Here is an 18,992-nt window from a genome sequence, read left to right as displayed (position 1 = left end):
ACACCACACACACGTAATAATTAGATCAGCAGTGAATGAAAGTAAGACGCAGCAATCTTGTGTGTGAAGGAAATTGTTTGTAATGAAACTTGTGTCATATTCAGTGGCTGTACATATTCTTTCATGGAAAAGAGATTGACACTAACATTATTTTTAAAACCAGCTGTGACAAATTTGAATAAAACACAATATTTCACATGCTAATTCTGCAAAGAAATACCATGAAATTCGAGGCACATACTGCTGTGACTACTGTGAGTATGTATCAGAAAGAATGTGATAATAACCTTGTAATGTATGTTGGGTTTGCTCCTTCCAGCTTGAGACGAGCGTAGCTAATTTTCTGCTTGGGATACCAGGCACTGTCCTCCTGGTCTTTCACTGACAGGCGGAGTGTGGCTGCCTGCTTCCTGGCAAAGCTCTATGGAAACAAAAATGAGTTTTGACACTGAAAAATCAGCATTTTCATTTTACTAGATTATTGGCATAGTAGTGAATAGAGCTTGACATGCAGTGATTAATGACCAGCACTTTTCTTTTCTTCTCTGAAGATAAAACACAGCAACAGTACTTTCTGTCTCTCAGAGAAAATAAACTGACCAAAATGAAGAATATCTACTGTAGTGTCATGGAAGAAACAGAGCATTCAGAGGCCAATACAAATCAGCTGGTCTCAAACAAAACACAGCAGTTGCAGCATGTCTGTCAGTCATGTAGACATGATCAGTTGAGTTCCCTAACTGCCAACTAATTCAGGATGCTTCCAGTAATAAACAAACAACAACAACAACAACAAAAAGACATAGTTGATGATTGCCTTATGCTAGGATTGAAGGAATAAACACGCTATATCTTCAAGCTGAGATATCATATTTTCTCTTACCTTCCAGTCAACCGATGGCTCCTTGATGAAAACATCCATGGTGTTCAGCAGCAGCTCGTGATTTTGGCGAAGAGCTCGCAATACATACACCATGGAACTTTGAAGTATGCCCTCAATTTTCATTGGTTGCATTACATTGACAATCTGATTTGTCAGTCTGAATGGAATCAACTCTGGAATGGGAAGGAACTGTAGAACACAGAGATTGGTTAATGGGGATTTGGTGATGCAAATCAAGTACAAATTTGAACACTAACAAAACCACCAAGATGTCTTAGTAAACCATACTAATAACAGAAGAATTGTGCTTTTAAGATACAGATGTACATGTACTACTATATCAAAGTTTAATTGCATTTGTTTGTTATGTTGACAGATAGAAAAAAGCAAAACAAAAATTAAATATAAAAACAAACAAGATCAAAGGAAGATAAGTAAATCACTCCAAAAAAAACACACAAAAAAAACACCATCACTTACCTGTGTTGCTGAACCGAAGGAGTGACCGAAGTCAATGCCCACTATACGTCCAGTTTCAAGACTGACCAGGAAGTTGGAAAGATGGCGGTCACCGATACCCAGGATGTATTGACAAATGCAGAGTACAGCGTATGAGTGAGCAAACTCAGCTCGGAGGGTGAGAAAAGCCTCTGGGGATGAACTCAGCTGCATGAAGGCACGCCTAGTAATGTATTAAATGATATGAACAGGCACATCTAGTAACATATCAAATGGTATGAACCGACACATCTAGAAACATATAAAATGGCATAAAAACAGGCACATCTAGTAACATGTCAAATGCAAAATGTGAACGGTCACACCTACAAACACATCAAATGGTATAAACAGACTCGCTTTGTTAACATATCAAACAGTACGCTGGTATATATACAGCCATCTCTCATAACACATCAAATGGTACAGTAAATAATAATATAAATGCCATAATTTGTAACAAATCAATTTGGATTTACATGCACTGATTACTCCAGAATACTGCTTTACTGAGCTAACCATTCAATGTTGCACACACCCAATCCTGCTAATCTTTTCAAAATGTAACTTCTTCTCAATGCAAACTGATACAGGATAAAGTTTACTACAGATAATTCGCTCTCATTGTAAAAGCTACAATGCTCATATCGTTATGAATCCCTGCAGCCGAAGGGCAGCCTCCATATAATGGCTGTTTCATAAAGACATTAGAAACAAGAATTTCATAAACTTATGCTATGAGTACTTTAATATAATGTCCCATGCTACAATCAGTGCAAGGAAGGCTAAATATGGCACATATCAAAGACTGAGAAAATCAATCATGAAAGCTATATATGCTCTAAATATAATTTACCTCTGAAGCAGCAGTGGAAGTATGAAAACCAAATCAAAAGAGCTACACCTGATTCAAACCTATCATTTACAGGATGCAGAATGGGCTGTTGCTAATTGACAAATGCAATCGTCTGTGATAGCTTTAAACACTGTTATACATGTAGATGCTTTTGTTTTCGCAATACATTTTATTTCCCTAGAGCCAATTCTTACTTCAAACTGATACCTATATTGTTCAGGTAACCTGAAATTTTCTGAATTCATATATTTCTAAATGAATAATGATTTTTTTTTTTAAACACTCCTCCATATATTCAGGTTTTGCTTCATTGATGTGACTGCATTATTGAACTATCCATTATGAAAATGCAATTAGTAGATTGGATTTGCTGTTAAGCTGCAGCCACAGTGATTATAATTGCTGTACTTTGTGACTTATTTTACCAATTTCTACTTGAACAAAGGCCTTAGTTAGTGAACATGTATATAGATCATGTATTCACAGACTTGACTGTTTGATAGTAAAGGTTTCAATGTCCTTGCATCACTCTTTACAACACATCATAAAAAAACAGGAGAGAATTATATCAAACTGCCCTTTTTCTTTAAACAGCCATCTAAAGACTTCCAAAATTTTCAGTACATGAATTTTTCAATCCTATATTTGTAAGAATCATAAAATAAAAGAAGTAAAGTAACTGTCACCAATTGATGTAAATGTATGAGGGAAAGGAGATATTCTGCGTCATATCATGACTGGACTTTGCCATCCTTCATCTCACCTGAATAAGTCCCATGGGATCGTTCTTTCTCTCTTTCTGAATTCCTCTATGGTATGCTTGGCATCAGCTTTCCTAAAATATTAACAAATAATCAAATCAATATGTCATAGAAACAGACCTACAATGTAGCATTAAAAAAACACACAACAACACATGCTTAGATGAAGTAATATTTTAGAGATCAGATGGCATTAATACCCCTTTCATAAACTCAATTATGTGGATAATATCCGCATCATTTGGTCGTAAAATCGGAGCGGGGGAAGAATTATCCGCTTTTTTTCGACCCTTCTATTATCCGCATAACAGCAGCATCGGGACCAAATTTGGAGTTTGTGAACGCAAGTCCAAAGTTATGCGGATAATTGCCAGGGTGCGGTCAAAACATCACCTGTCTTTCCGCAGGAGGGACGTGTGCAGTCACCATGACGATTATCCGCCCTTTTTCAGGACGGGTGCTCGTAAAAATAATGCGGATAATTTTCAGAGTTTGTAAACGCATTTTTTTACTGAAACGTCCGCATAATTCTTAGGTGGATAATTGGAGGATGAGTTCATGAAAGGGGTATAAGACTGACTAAATAGAGTTTAAAAAAAAAAAAGCAAAACACTCCGATTCTGAGTCAAGTAATATCTGACAGGCCTGATATGACATTATTCCCTCAAGAATTATCTGTCAAGAAGCCACAATCTATCTATTCAAAACTTCAAAGCTGAAGTGTTGATCCTAGGATTGTGATAATCAGGGTAAGGAAGCTGCAATCTGACTGTACAGTCTAAAGTGAGATGTCTGTACCTACTTAATCACAGTCTTCAGACTCGCTTCCACCTGTACAACAGACATGGAAACTACTAATCAACAAAATGTTATGAAATTCACACAGAAAAGTCATATTTCATTGAAGTCTTCACATAAGCCCTTGTGCATTGTTATACAATCATATCATAAAGAGCTTGGAATGGATTCAAGTTGGTTGACATTAAAATAGATCTCATGCTAATATTTTGATTCCTTACATGAACATGGCAGCATAGAAGTGACCCCACACTCCATCAAATTTGCTGAACTTTGACATCCAAACCTGCAAGAGAGCACCTGGTCCATCCGTCCTGTAGATAAACAAACACAATTAATAAACACAGACACATGTATTTGTGTGTGTATTGTCTCTACAGGCAAAATCATGACTCTTATCAGATCTAGACTTGCAACCTGGTTAAAGTATCAATCATCTGTATCCCCAATACCTAGGTGTTGTGAGCAGAGCAGCATTTTTGATGCATTATGGGATAGCTCAGGGGGACAAATTTGCCCCAGTTTTGGGTGCATATGCACTCAGGTCACATTCAGTATTTATACAGGGGTATTTTTTTTGTTGAAGATTTCTTTGCTTTCCATCATGTCACCAGCACATTGAACAAGTCTAGTGACTGCAAATCAGTAAAACTTAGTAATTTTCAACAATTTCAAAGCTGAATTATAGCCAAGAAAAAATGAGTAACAAAGGAAAAGCAGACAAATAACTCCATTGAATCGTACTGGTACTGTGACGTGCACGAGACAACCAGAAGTGACAATGGCACAGGGGAATCCCACAGTGCATCTGTGATGGGGCTTTTCAGCACGTGCAGAAGTTTTCTGTGCACTGGCGATACCAAGAATTCACTGTGGTGTACTTGTAAGATGTTGACTTTAGGTTTTATATTGGCAAATAAGCATAGTTTGTATTGATTGACATTTTAAAGTTTTTACGTTTGACACTAGTATCAAAAGATCAACAAAGGCAGCAGAAAGTTACATCTCCCTACTTGTAGTTCCTGTAAAGTTTACTTTCACAGAAGAAATGCAAAGGAAACATGGAAGAATGTACAATGTTTGTGATTCTGCCTTACTTGGATTTCACTAGCTTTGATTCTCTCTCTGTCAGTGCTCCATTGATGAAATCTTTCAAGGTAGTCGTCTTCTTCACCCATTCTATGATTCCCAGCCTGGAAAATAATCATGAAATAAAACCAAATAACAATCAAGCTAAAGAAATAAAAATAAAGAAACCAATACCAGCCTCTGCATTGACACAAAAATGTAAAAACTTTGCGATTTAAGTGTCTGATTTTGAAACCATAACTGTGACATGAACAAACAAGGCAAGTGCCGTAATGTGTTTCACCCACAAACGTTCAACACCTTTTTTTTTTTTTTTTGTTCACAAATGGACCTATGGATCAAAAGTTAGGAGTCATAATTAAATGCACAGTACATTGGGCCCTAAAAGTTCATCGACCCCTGTCTGTGACCTTTGACCTTGTGGTGACCATCAACTCCCCAAGGTACATCTACCATCCAAGTTTGGTCACAAATACACTTACGGATCAAAAGTTATGGCCCATAATTGAAACGCGCCCTTAAAACTTAACCCTAACCAGGCCGGGCTTTTTTGGGTGTTCTGTGGCCGGGGAGGGGTTGATTCAACCCCCCCCCCCCCCCCCCTGAGATCTCGGCCATCGATTGCGCAATCGTCATGAAATTTGGCACGTGCGTTGCCTGTGGCGTATTCTACCACGCTATACAAAAAGAAATGGAAATTTTCATCATGATGATTAATTATGCTAATATATGCATAAAATCATACATTTTGCTCTAAATCAGAAATAAAAGCTCCTAGAATCCTAATTTTTAGTGAAAACATTCTTTGTAGCATTCCTAACAATGTACTTGAAAAAAAAAATTGTTATCGAAATCGATTTCTTATGTATTTTATTGTTTTATGAATTTCTTATGTATTTCGTTGTTTTTTCGACCTTTTGTTTTATCATTTTTTTTCCACAAAATTTATGACAGAACCTATTTCAAGCATAATTATGCTAAAATCAATTAGTTTCAGCCTTTGAAAGTGAAAATAATCATATTTTTATGAATAAGAAGAGAAAACCCCATTTGCATAGACTTTATACACAAAATCACGTTTTTGAGCCATTTTTGGCCTGACAGGCATGTATAAAAAGTCATGCAGCGTCGTAACGGTACGCGCAAATTTCGCGAAAATGGTGTCAAAAGATGCGCGAGACTTGAAAGTAAAAAGTCAGCGAACGGCGCGGTCAAAAAATTTCGCGCGGCGGAGTAGTCGCGAAAAATGTCGAGGGGGGGTTGATTCAACCCCCCCCCCCCCCGGCCTTTTTAGGGTTAAAGGGGATGGCTAGTAACTGATCAGTGGGAATCAGTGGGAATGCTGGGGGATGATTGTTCCAATCCTTCTGGGATTCATTTAAGAGTACATTATATACCTATTGTTGTGTGAAAATTATTTGCTTCAGAATGGTCTCATATTCAAGTATATGTGCAGTGTAATGTTTCAAGGTTAGCATGCCTGTACAGTGACAGGGCATTACACTGCACATTACTTGAATATGAGACTGTTCTCAAGCAAATAGTTTGTACACAACAATAGATATGTACTGTAATCTTAAAAGAATCCCACAAGAATTGGAACAATCATCCCCCAACATTCCCACTGATTCCCACTGATCAGTTACTAGCCATCCCCTTTAACATTGGGCCCTAAAAGTTCATTGACCCCTGCCTGTGACCTTTAACCTTGAGGTGACCTTCATACTTGGTAAAGGGTAAAACTTTGTATGACCACTCTTCCCTCCAAGTTTGATTCAAATTGAAGCCCAGAGTACAGAGTTATTCAAGTTTTTATAGCGTTACGGACAGACGACGGACGGACGGACGACGAACGGACGGACGACGGACGGACAGACGCCACAGGCGATCCCTTAGTCTCCCCTCACCTCCGGTGGGTTCGACAAAAATGAGACATTATCTAGTTACATGAAAATTGTCCATCAAATCACACACATTGTAAATATGAAGGGAAGTTTGAGGGAAATATATTTTTAACATTTTTTTTAAAGAACAAAGTGCAAATCATCTGGTAGTGAAACACTAGACATGAAATAAACCACTGAGATTTGCCAACTCAACCAATCATACAACGTACCTTGGTGTCATGGGAATCACTTGATATGTGATAAGAGAGAGCCCTCGTTGGCCACATGCTGCATCTTGTCCCAGAATGCCATTCATGATTCCAAAGAGTTGTTCAATCCTCTGGTCCATACGCAGGTCTTCTCCAACCTTCACAAGGAAGAGGTACTCACATTCATCGTTACCTCGAATGGTGATGCATTTTGGTTTTCTGAGTGACGTCAGTGTTCGTACCTGTTCTTCAAAGCCAGCAATCTTCACATGGTATTCTGGCATTGGCTTCTTGGTCCCACTGTATTGACCTTTGAAAGGATTAATATGACGGTAATGTATGTTACAATGTATCTCTCTCTCCCCACCTCCTTCATCTCAATACACATATGTAGTTTTTGGACAAAATTACAAATAAATAAACAAAATATCACAATATCAAAATCTGTTTCCATGCATCCAAGAGTGAGGAGAATCAATGAGTGTTATTAACCCTAAAAGGGCCAGGCTTCCCCCCCCCTCGAGATCTCGGTCATCGGTGGTGCGATCGCGATGAAATTTTGCATGCATGAGACCCACGTCATAATCTACAACTAAGACTGTGTCATAAGATTTTTTTAAACAATCAATATCTAATTTTAATTACCTGTAATTAATTATGCAAATTAAGCTCAAGATCATATTTTAGCCTAATTAAAAGCATTGAGAGTCTAATTTTTGATCTGTAAATCTATTTTAGCATATTCAACAATTGTGCATCACAAAAACTGCCAAAACTCATTTCAATTCTTATGTATTTTATTGTTTTCAGAATTTCTTATGTATTTTGTTGTTTTTCAACTTTTGTTTTTTCTTTGTCTGTTTAAATGGAAATTGTCACTTACCACTTTTCTACCATAATCAGCATAAAATTAATCAATGAAAGTGATTAATAGTAAAAATAATCAGGTTTTTACCACTTACATGACGGAGCACTGTTTTCCATAGGAAATGTACACAAAATCACAAAATTGTGCCCGTTTTAGGGCATCATTCCGTTTCAAAAATGGGCGCGGCTTCGGAAAAGTATGCGCAGATGTTGCAAATTTGGTCTCAAAAGTTGTGCAAGACTTGAACAAAGTCAAGAAGCCTCGCAACAAGGCTTTCTCACGTTACAGAATTATAGCGCGAAACGTGGGGGGGGGGCGGATTCCCCCCCCCCCCCCTCCCGGCCCTTTTAGGGTTAAGCAGGGATTAACAACTTGCCTGGTATTTCAAGTTCATCTCCTTGCATGGAGTGGAAAGAAGAGAACCAGGGAGAGTACTCCATCAGGTTGCCAGGGTTACTAGTTCCACCAGGATTCATCTTCTCATACAGCTTGTTGTATATCGTGTGGAGAGCCTGATGGTCAAAATTTCATAATCATTAATCCCTTTGCATTAGGCTATCATATAATCTTAAATAATAATCATTACTATCTTTGGGTTTTTATTCTTACTTCACATTAACACAAAGTATGACAAAGCACATGCAATATCTTTAATAGCATCAGAAAAAAAAATTCACATCCAATGTTCACGTCTGTACAAATCAACACCCTATCAAGATATCTAAAATGATGCGGGAATACAGGACCAGCAAAGTAGGTGTTGTTTATAAATGTAAACATATCCAAACACAATCAGTATAATGGTCCTGGGGGGCATTTCATAAAGCTGTTCGTAAAGTTACAAACAACTTACGAGCGACTGGTGATCAGTTCTTGTGCTGAATTATAGAAAATCTGATAGGTATAGCACATCAGAACTGATCACCAGTCGTTCGTAAGTTGTTCGTAGCTTTATAAACAGCTTTATGAAAAAGGCCCCTGGCAGATACTACTTGAAAACAGCGATGGATGGAAAAAGCTGCATGATGAAATGGAATTCATTAATTACAAATGTAAATAATTTATATCAGAAAAAGAACCATATTCTTTAAATACATTAAATTATCTTTCTTTGAATCAATATCAAGGCAAAGCCGTTCAAATTTTATTCGACTGTCATAACAATGATGATGAAGATATACAACTACTTTTAAGTATTATTATCATTACTACTACTATTACTACTACCACTACTAGTATTAATCATCATCCTCATCATTACCATCATAATAAGTACAAAGAGAGTGAACAACTTTAAAGACTGACTTTAATGTAACAGCACAAAAGTTTACCTTGAATGACATTCCACTCAACTTGCTCCCACCTTGGCCGAATTCTGTATCAAATCTCTTTTGCCACTCCTAATGCATGAAATAGAACATAGATTGGATAAATGTTGAGGTCATTATATACAACACGTACATGTAGGCTTACAACAACCATTAGCACTTCATTAGCGCGAACACTAATTATCTTGTTCCGTCAAAACCATTGTTCCACCGCTTTCACACATTGAATGTCCATGACTGCAATGTCTTACAAGTTGCTTCTTTGATGCACAGGTATTTCACCAAGAGCCTTCCCCCTTACCTTGCCGAAATGTTTTGTTTGAATGAAAAAGTGCATAGTTACAACACCCGGAACAATCCAAATTCCACCACTGGAAAATGGAAACAAACATCCATTCAAAATCAGTTTGTCACCTTGGTCCAGTCATTTGGAATTCACTACCGTCCAGTATTCGAAATTCACAAATTAACAGGTCTTTTAAAACACAGCTTAGAATATTTCTCCTCGCTAAATACTAGTTTCACATTTCTAGACATTTGATCTCCTATTTGTATTATTTACCCAACACTGCATTGCATTTTCTGTTATTTTTGTGTTTTCCAACTCTTTATAGTCAGGTGATCCCATCACTGCAAGCCCTTGAGGCTTTTACGGGACACCTTTTTCTTTCACTTTACTTCACTTCTCCCCTCTTGTTCTTGTTCTTCTTCTCTTTTTTTAGTCTGACTTTGTCAAAAGTCTGACTTGGTACTATAGTTTATTGTATGATGACCTATGTCATCTCTTTGTGAATTTATATTGTGAACTATGTTATATTTCGTCTTTTTTAACTGTATATACTGTAAATGTGGAAAGAAATAAAGGAGAGTCCTATGCTCTCGGTCAATCAATCAAGATCAGTGAAACTGTGAACAATAGCTGGGCAGTTGTAATTGTTGTTGTTGTTGGTTTTTTTTTTGGTCTACTACTAGAGTACTAGGCAGTTAAATTTGTGGAATCTTAGATGGTAGATTTCAACACTTCGTAAATTGAGGAATTTGGCATTAGCCATTATGGAGCTATTCTACAACTTTAGTCAATGCATGCGTAGAGAGTTTTTTTTTTTCATGTGTTTCATTACATCCATTCATGGGAACACACATGCAAATGACTATAAATAATCATAAACATGAAACAAGAAATAAGATCAGATTTGAGAACATTTCCAATCCTGTTTTTTGCCAAGTACTATTTTACTGAGATGTCAAGAACCACAAAATATTCTGCTTTGTGTATATGTGCACAAGGCTAAAGAATCTTTTAAAAAGGCTTTGTAAGACACCTTGTGACAATGGCCCAATTTCTGGGTTGTTGGGGTTTCTTTGCCTGTGTTTCTCAGGTAAGAAAGTAACAGTCCCTCAGACAATAAGGAAGTTGATTTACTCTTGCAAACTTTTTCCAGAATGTTCCAGATTGGATGGAAGGAGAGCTCCTGGACACATCTCCTGAGGGTCCACTTGAAGCTCTCTCTGCCTCCAGTCCTCCAAACAACTCCTGGTAGAGTTCGTTGTACTTCCCCTTGATGAGAGACACATCAGGCTTCTTGCCATCCATGAGTGGCTTGATGTTTTCAGTCCAGTCCTTTACATTAAGAGAAGTAATCTTATTTAACATCCAGCCATACCTGGGATACAACCACTCATCTAAAGAGTAATTTAATAGATCTCAAGAGAACAATAAAACTCTTTCATTTTTGCAACATTTTTGCAAAAGAGCATCAGCATTGGGGGAGAATAACGTTACAATATTATTTAACTTCAACCTGATACCTGTAATATTTTAAAATTCATCTTAGTATTTTTGATATTCAGAATTAAGTTATTAGTTTTTTAGGTTTATTTTTAATACATGTATTGAGATGCAAGTTTTGTCACCCTAAAGAGGCAATATATGTACCCGTCAGAACAGTGATATGACATGATAAATGGTTTGAACTTGTTCATTCTTTATATGAAATTAGACTTTATAATCTCTATCAGGGCTTTTATTCAACAAGCACATGTACTATATACCATACTCCTAGAGCTAATAGGCGGCGAATCACAACATAACATGGTGGAATTTAATTGCAGCTAGCAGTCAATTTGCCTGCCTCTACCTTTTCAAACAATGGATTGTTTGCAGTCATATGCACTAAAGTTTTAACCCATTGAGGACGAGTCCAGAGTACACTCCAGCAAGCCTCTATAGGATATATGTGTTGTAGTAAAATTAAACCGTCCTCAACGGATTAATAGCACTGGACTTCCTAAGTGGAAGACCTGGACAATACATTATACATCGTATTCATGCTATATAGTATTTAACTCTCGTCCTCTAACAATCTGTTTCATGTAGCAGTTGAGTCAAATGCAACCATGTACCGGGATGTACCGTATGTCGCCAAAAAATTGCAACGGGACCCTCCGCAATGATATATTCAAAAATAGTGAATCAATCCGAATACAAATTCAAGGTATGAAGCTATAACTCATTGCCTACATCTTACAGAAAACCCCATTCGATTTGCTTCAGTGGTCAAAGAAAAATTAGGAATTTTGTAGAGGATGTGAAGAATCTCTTCCCTCCAAGTTCTGTTTATTGTATTAACACACAAAAGCATCAAAGTGTTAAACTTGGAAGAATCAGACTCATGACATGCTTTACAACATTCCACATTTTTGTGTTGTTTGAAGGTTTCACATTTCTCTGTGACCGCTTAGCCAAATTGAAGGGGTTTTTCTGCAAAATAGAGCTAAGATGTTATATTATAAGACCCTGAAGTAGCATTTAGACAGTTTATCATATTAGGTGTTATCAATGCAAAAATTTGATTATAATTAATCTTTTTTTTTTTTTCTTTTTCTTTTTTTTTTTTTTGGGGGGGGGGGGGGGGGGGGACATACTGTACAGTGTATAGACTACCTTGAATATGAATCCAGGGTGAGTAAGTTTCTGGAGAGCCTGAATGAAGTCTTCCACTAGAGGCAGTGAAGACAAGATGGCTGCCAACTCCTCCACAGCTTTCTTGCTCTCTCTTCCCTTGGGTGTGGTCTCATCAAGCTTAAAATCCTCACTACTGATCTTAAAAGGATACACCAGAGCCTGAAAGAGAAATCAATTTTAGATAGAATCACAAACAACATTCACATATAACATGTCGATCACAGTGTGTATTCGTACACCAGTCAGAGTGTATTAATACAACAGTCAGTGTGTAATGAATGCACTAGACATAGTGTGTATTACCTGGTACTCTTATCAGTCAGAGTGTGTACCAGTCATAGCATTTACTATACATCATGTATGTCTCATTTGATGAATCCTCAATTCTGACTGGTTGAAACTGCGGGTATAAAGCCAACAATCACCTCCACCACCATGTGTAGCTTCATAGTGTCCAAACTGGCCATCTAGTGCCAAGCAGTTTTTTACGCCACCCAAACTGCCCTCTGTGTGTCATTTTGTGTTGTTTACAGCAAACACTAAGCCTTAAGGTGATGTCATCACAATGCAGATGGCCACGTCATTGTGGACATTTTTTTTTTCTCTTCACAATCTATGTTGCTATGAAGTAGTGTGTAAATTCTATCCCAGTAGTAACAACCACTGAAATCATGGTTTTGCAACTTGCCAATATGCAATTGACAAGTGCAATTTTATTTTGTTTCATTTGGTGTAGGAAAACATGGACTAAACATGTGCATGGTTTCCGCAGCGCAAAAGGTGGTCATTGCATTGTCCAGTATGATATCACTATGCAAATATCTACAGAAGTGCTTAACATGTACTCAGAGCAAGCTCCTTGGTTCATGAATAGCATGGAGGTGAGATCCCTCTGGGAAATAACATCAATCAACAAAATCTGAAAAGCAGTAACAGCTTCTTATCTGCATATTTTTACATTAGTCACCATGTGAATTTTTACATCAATTTGTGGTAATACAGATATCAATACATAAATGAGTACATGCACATCTCTGATATGCATACTGTAATATTATAATTGAGAAAGGGAGATAGCTAGGCAGATTGCTACACACCTGTGGGTAGTCTTTGGCAATGGCCTTCAAAATGTCCTTTACAGCCGGTGATTCTGATTTGTCAAGGAGAGCTAGCATCTGACTGATCCAACCAATGAACATCCAGCTTGGTATCACAGCAGCCTACCCAACAAAGAGAAATGGTCACATGAGTCTATGATTTCAAATGGATCTTTATACAGGCTTTGCACAATACTTTAGGACACTGTTTAAAGTATATTCAAGAGCCCAAGGATAGAACATACAAATCAAATGTATGAAGTACAACATGTACACTGCATGACAGGGATTTGATACATCCCTATACCTGAAGAGAAAATTGCAGGTAATTCATAATCAAAATCTAAACATTCTGAATTGCTGTTACTTTAACAGTAATGTAGCCAAAGCTGTACAATGTACTATATTGTGCACTTAATATATAGACATGAAGATTCCTTACATCAAAGTCCACTGAAATAATGTAACACATCAATTAACTAGCAATGGGTACCTTCACTGAACTAGAAAGAAAAGTATTGCATATTAAACAGTATCTTTGAAAAGTAATGATACTGGGCAGTCATCTATCATTATTTGTTTAACTTCTGAAGACAAGTCAAAGATGCCTACCTCCTTTTGAAGGGTTGTTATGGTATCAGGATGTGTCTGAGCTAATTCCAGCAATCTCGGGAACCTTTGGCGAGCTTCTGCTGAGTTGTGTTTCATGGCCTGTAGAGTGCACTGGACTACTCTAGTAGCATAGTCATCAAGGGGAGGCAAGCTGGCTGATGACATCTCATCTATAGAGGGCAGTATTCACAAAATATTTGTTATGATCTCCGCTTGATCAGATTGAATAGGCAGCCTAAGTTGGGACATTGACTTAAGATATTGTGTAAAGCCAAAACATGACTTCAGATGCCATATGAACACAAAAGAGCCTGGTAATAAGTACAATATAATGGGCCATTGCAATGTATTAGCTTGTCAATGTCCTACTGACTATTTGTACACTCAAATAAATGACAAGTTTGTGGAATCTCAAAATAATATCATGTAACATAGGCTTAAAAGTTGTAAAATGGCAGATAGGATTTACTGTGTCAGTACTGTGCGAGAGCTTACCATCACTCTTTCTCCGCAGTAATTGGTCACAGAATGAAGCCACGGCCATGTAGACACTAGCAACACTCTCTTCCTCATCCTTGGAGGAGGAGGAGGAGGATGAGGAGGACGAGGACGAGGAGGCAGCAAATTTGATGTCACATGACTGGACAGCATGATCCAAATGGTCCAAGGCCTTCTCAAATAAACTCTGGCATACCTGAAAATAGGAGGAAAATAATGATTACATTCAAATAATCAAAAGTCAAAATACACAAAGTAAACATTGCCAACTGTGGCAATTACATATCACTCAGTTTGCGCCTTTTACTTTGGAAGTCATTAGTAACTGGAGGAAAACATTCTTTCCGTTTATCATCAATATTTTATCAAAGTTCGTAACATTTAAGGACATCAAAATGCATTTCATTTTGCATGTGATAACTGTAAATTTTTGATGGTTTAGCTGGTCAGAAATAATTCTTTCTAGCCTTTTAGGGTAGTACATTGCATGCAGAGGAAAATGACACAAATCATATAATCCATTTTGGGTTAGTAGCTTGGTTTTGGCAGTGCATGAATTAAACATTATTTGTATAAAATTCAGTGGTTCACGAGAGTCAAGAACCAGAGAAACCGAAGTTGCAAGAACGTTGAAAGGGATCTGTAGTTCTTCATTTAGATGCCACAGGCTCTGTGGTCAAAAAAGTTCCAGGTCAGAAGAAGCATGTTTTCTATTATGCACTTTTGCTGCCTAATCCCTGCAGAGGTAGAGCAGGCTTTCCAATCACAGAGATGCTATCCAATGACAACCATGCTTCCGAAATTAAGCACTTTATTGACACGTTCCTCAATGCCATTCTCGACGAATCAGAACAACTGTCCATACCACTGTACCAGGTCTGTCAACATTCCCACATCCGAATTTGGGTGATTCCACACACCAATCAGGGAGATATCTGAGTGTTACATGCATTTCAATGGGCAAAAATAATTCCCAAATCAGGGAGAATTTAATATTCTCTTATTCAGACATAAACAGATTTTGACATTTTTAGGGAGACTCCTGCTTAATCAGGGAGACTTGACAGCTCTGCCGTACTACCACTGGTTACTGACTTTTCATAGGCTCTCTATCTTGCAGTCCGTTCTCAGTGCTCTCAATTCTGAAGACTATAAGGTATACTTGACCAGGACATGGAAGATTGTGTCAGGGCACATGTCACACAGTCAGCTCAAAGGTTACACTTACCCACACATATGTGCAGCACATATGTTGAAGGATGTTTCAAGGAAAAAGCTGCTTTGACATGCGACAAGGGAGGAAAGCAGTATTTTCCCCACTGCTTTGGCATGCTGCAAACTGCATCTTCCTTTGAAGATGCCCAGGTGATCTTTTGCCACATGAGCACTGTGCTTCACTCCAAGAAGGAAACTGAATATGTGTGCGCATCACTCAAGGCCCTACAAAGCCTTATCAAGACAGGAAATGTGAAAGAAGAAGTATATAATGTCGAAGATCTTGGCAGCTACCAATGTCTTTCACAATCTGGAGAAGATGATCATACTTTTGATTAATCAAAGACAATCCGGGATTCATCACCGTGGCATTCAGCATTTGCCAAAATTTCTGTTGAAGTGGAGGAAGCTGTTAGCTGAAGACACTGAAGAGAATCCCTACTACATCCCTGGAACATGCTCCTTCAAAACTTCATGCATGTTAATCCTTTTTGGAGTGCTCTTATGCTTGGTGATTTACGTTGCTATAGCAAAGATGGCCAGCCTTCACAGACCCAACTGCAATCTTCAAACCGAGTAACAAATGCTCGCGTTGAAATTTGGTTCAAAGTGTGCAAAAGCTCCTTCCTTCATGGTACCTACAGAGGGCAATGGTTGCAAGCTGGGGAATTTGTGAGGAAATCATATGTTAATCTGAAAGGCCGCATCGCAGAAACCAAACTAAAGCCTCACAATCCCCTCAAGAATGAGACAAACAACAAATGGAAAGTGGGAAGTACTTTTCTACTCCTACCCAGATGCCAGAGCCTAAAGCCAAGCATATGATGACACAGACCAAAGCAATTGAAGATGACCCAATCCACAAAAAGTTTGAAAAAAAAAAAACATAAGAGGAACCATCAAACAACAGCAACCCCAAATTACCAACCAATGTGTGGATTTGAGCACAGAGAGCAGCAGAGGAACAGACGTCAAAGGACAGGCAAAGTACCCAGTCTTCCACAGTGGGGTGGCAGTACAAAGGGAAAAAAGTCACCCTCACAAAAACCTGCCCCATTGACAATCTGCTCTTCGTCTTGACAAGGATGAGAGAGGAATACCCCAGAGTGCAAAAACTTCTTTCATGGGAGAGGCGAGAAAGATGTCAACAGATTGATCATGTATTAGATGTCTGCTTACAAGGACATTGGATGGAAGGAAAGGCTGAATGGCTCCACAAGATCTGCCAGAAATGGTGGAAATAACATATTAACATTTTGTTGCATCAAGTTTTGTTGCACTTAAGCGGGGTTCCCTCTAAAGCGGTTCCCGATTAACAGGTGAGGAATACCCCAAAGTGCAAAAACTTCTTTCATGGGAGAGGCGAGAAAGATGTCAACAGATTGATCATGTATTAGATGTCTGCTTACAAGGACATTGGATGGAAGGAAAGGCTGAATGGCTCCACAAGATCTGCCAGAAATGGTGGAAATAACATATTAACATTTTGTTGCATCAAGCTTTGTTGCACTTAAGCGGGGTTCCCTCTAAAGCGGTTCCCGATTAACAGGTGAGCACTGTATAGATCTACCATTAAGTTAATGGTAAACAAGCCACACTTTATGGGAAAACATCTTAATGTCTTTAGAGAAGTTCATGCACTAAACTTTCCCTAATTTTCATACTACCTACTGACCCACCCCTTTCAGAAAAAAAGGGGGGGGGGGGGGTGACACATACATGTATGTCCACAAACTTGCAGTACATGGCAGATTCTACACTAACCTACAAGTCTTGTCAAGGCCCACAGACACTTAAGAATATGACATTTGATGATTAATTCAGAATAAAAGCTTTCAAAATTTGAGCTCAAACAGGGCACATGTTGTGGAGCAAGAAATAGATTCATTTCCCTATAGATTCACTGACATTTTATATCAACTGACATTTAATATTCACTGACACATTCCACATGCCTCCTCTGTGTCTCAGGATTAAAAGTTTGGCCTTTATACTGCTTTCTCCTGCTCACACCGTAATTCACAGCTTTTCAGAATACATGTAATCCATTACTTCCTATTCCAATGTGTAGGAGTATCCATTCTCTTGCAAACTTGTACAGCTACTTTCATACACACGCGGAGATTACAATATGTCATTATCACTTTCACATGATCAAACAATCTTACCAAAGCCTACCAAATCAGTAAAAAAAAAAAAAAAAAAAAAAAAAAAAAGACCAAATGCCAGATGTAAGGTTCACAGCTCGTAGTGGTTTACTACAGATTTCTCATTCATCTGTTGAATCCCTTGTGGTTTGATAATGGAAAATACTCCATGTTACACCCATGTGCTTCCTGTAGACTTGTAGAACCCTCAGCAATGTATTCATGAAGCCATGATAGATTTTGTCTTTACCTCCTCAGACTGTGCACCCTGGCTGCATCCAGCGACTTCCAGCAGCTTGCCTAGTTTTCTCTCTGCCTCAATTCTCCCATAGACATCACCTAACAGCAGTCAGACACAGAAAGAGGTGAAACAAACATCACTGCTAGTATGTGGTTCTATTATACTCCCTACCTTCACTGAACATGGAGACGATTTCAAAGTAGATATGTGATGTGTTCAGACAAAAAGATCTTCATGTTTATGTGTTTGCAATCAAAAGACACTGCATGATATAAACTGTACATTTGTTTTCTCCGCAGTATGTTCAAAGTACACATAAATCAAAGTATACAAATCAAATTCAACCAGTGTATAGTCCATGAAATCAGAATTTTCAACCATCAGATATAACTTCTTTGCATTCCTGAGCAAAGAATGAATGAGCAGGCCACACACCAACGATGTGAATAAAAAATTACCCCTACAACTTAAAAATTTGCAGAGCAGAAAGCGCTCCACAGAATTTCTTAATGGCTTATCACATCAGACATATGAATTTGTCTACACTAACAGCCAGAAGGCTCAGGCATTTGCTTCTTTTTCTTTTTGGTTTTTGTTTAGTTTTCCAATCAAAATGCAAAAATGGGAGTTTGTCCATTCATTTAACCCTATCTTAACTGGGGAAGGGGTCAATTCGTATTGTACACATCATGTAACCTATTGGAATCACAATTTACTTTGCAATACATAATTAGATAACAAATTTGACATTGTTTTGTTTACACCATGTTAGGAATCAAACATAATAAGAGAAGACACAGGAATAGTCACATTGTCAAAAACTTCAATCTTTGTCATACTCAGCTAAAACTCATCCACAACGTAAAGCCATTCAAACCAAAGCAACTAAGCTTCAAACGTGCCTTTGCAGTTGACAAACAAAAAAAAAGCTGTATATAAATTCAATGTTAAAGCAAGCAATCTTTTGAGGGATATCACTCAATGCTGATCAGTATGTGTTTATCATAAACTGAATCCCTTGACCTCTGACACAATAACAGT

General features: G+C 37.9%; 2 protein-coding genes across 2 annotated transcripts in view; one reads left to right on the top strand and one right to left on the bottom strand.

Moving 5' to 3' along the window:
• The window catches only part of LOC139729337 (DNA-dependent protein kinase catalytic subunit-like), an 89,284-nt gene that overhangs the window by 1,780 nt on the left and 68,512 nt on the right, over positions 1-18,992 (bottom strand). Inside the window, exons 73-87 of the mRNA XM_071640265.1 lie at positions 17,961-18,049; positions 14,346-14,544; positions 13,851-14,020; positions 13,239-13,361; positions 12,121-12,300; positions 10,600-10,797; positions 9,180-9,248; positions 8,225-8,360; positions 7,002-7,290; positions 4,894-4,989; positions 4,018-4,110; positions 3,001-3,072; positions 1,364-1,565; positions 884-1,072; positions 288-421 (exon numbers count right to left, since the gene is read on the bottom strand). Of these exons, the coding sequence (XP_071496366.1) occupies positions 288-421; positions 884-1,072; positions 1,364-1,565; positions 3,001-3,072; positions 4,018-4,110; positions 4,894-4,989; positions 7,002-7,290; positions 8,225-8,360; positions 9,180-9,248; positions 10,600-10,797; positions 12,121-12,300; positions 13,239-13,361; positions 13,851-14,020; positions 14,346-14,544; positions 17,961-18,049 (2,239 nt within the window). The remainder of the gene's footprint in view (positions 1-287; positions 422-883; positions 1,073-1,363; positions 1,566-3,000; positions 3,073-4,017; positions 4,111-4,893; positions 4,990-7,001; positions 7,291-8,224; positions 8,361-9,179; positions 9,249-10,599; positions 10,798-12,120; positions 12,301-13,238; positions 13,362-13,850; positions 14,021-14,345; positions 14,545-17,960; positions 18,050-18,992) is intronic.
• LOC139729328 (uncharacterized) lies at positions 16,020-16,807 on the top strand. Its single transcript, XM_071640254.1, has 2 exons — positions 16,020-16,331; positions 16,514-16,807. The coding sequence occupies exons 1-2, from the start codon at positions 16,020-16,022 to the stop codon at positions 16,805-16,807; spliced, it is 606 nt and encodes a 201-aa protein (XP_071496355.1).

This window comes from Diadema antillarum, unplaced genomic scaffold (assembly GCF_040938485.1).
Source record: "Diadema antillarum isolate AM-2024a unplaced genomic scaffold, OU_Dant_1.0 seq00000234_RagTag, whole genome shotgun sequence".
NCBI classification, from domain to species: Eukaryota; Metazoa; Echinodermata; class Echinoidea; order Diadematoida; family Diadematidae; genus Diadema; species Diadema antillarum.
This window is presented reverse-complemented; position numbering and strand designations above follow the sequence as displayed.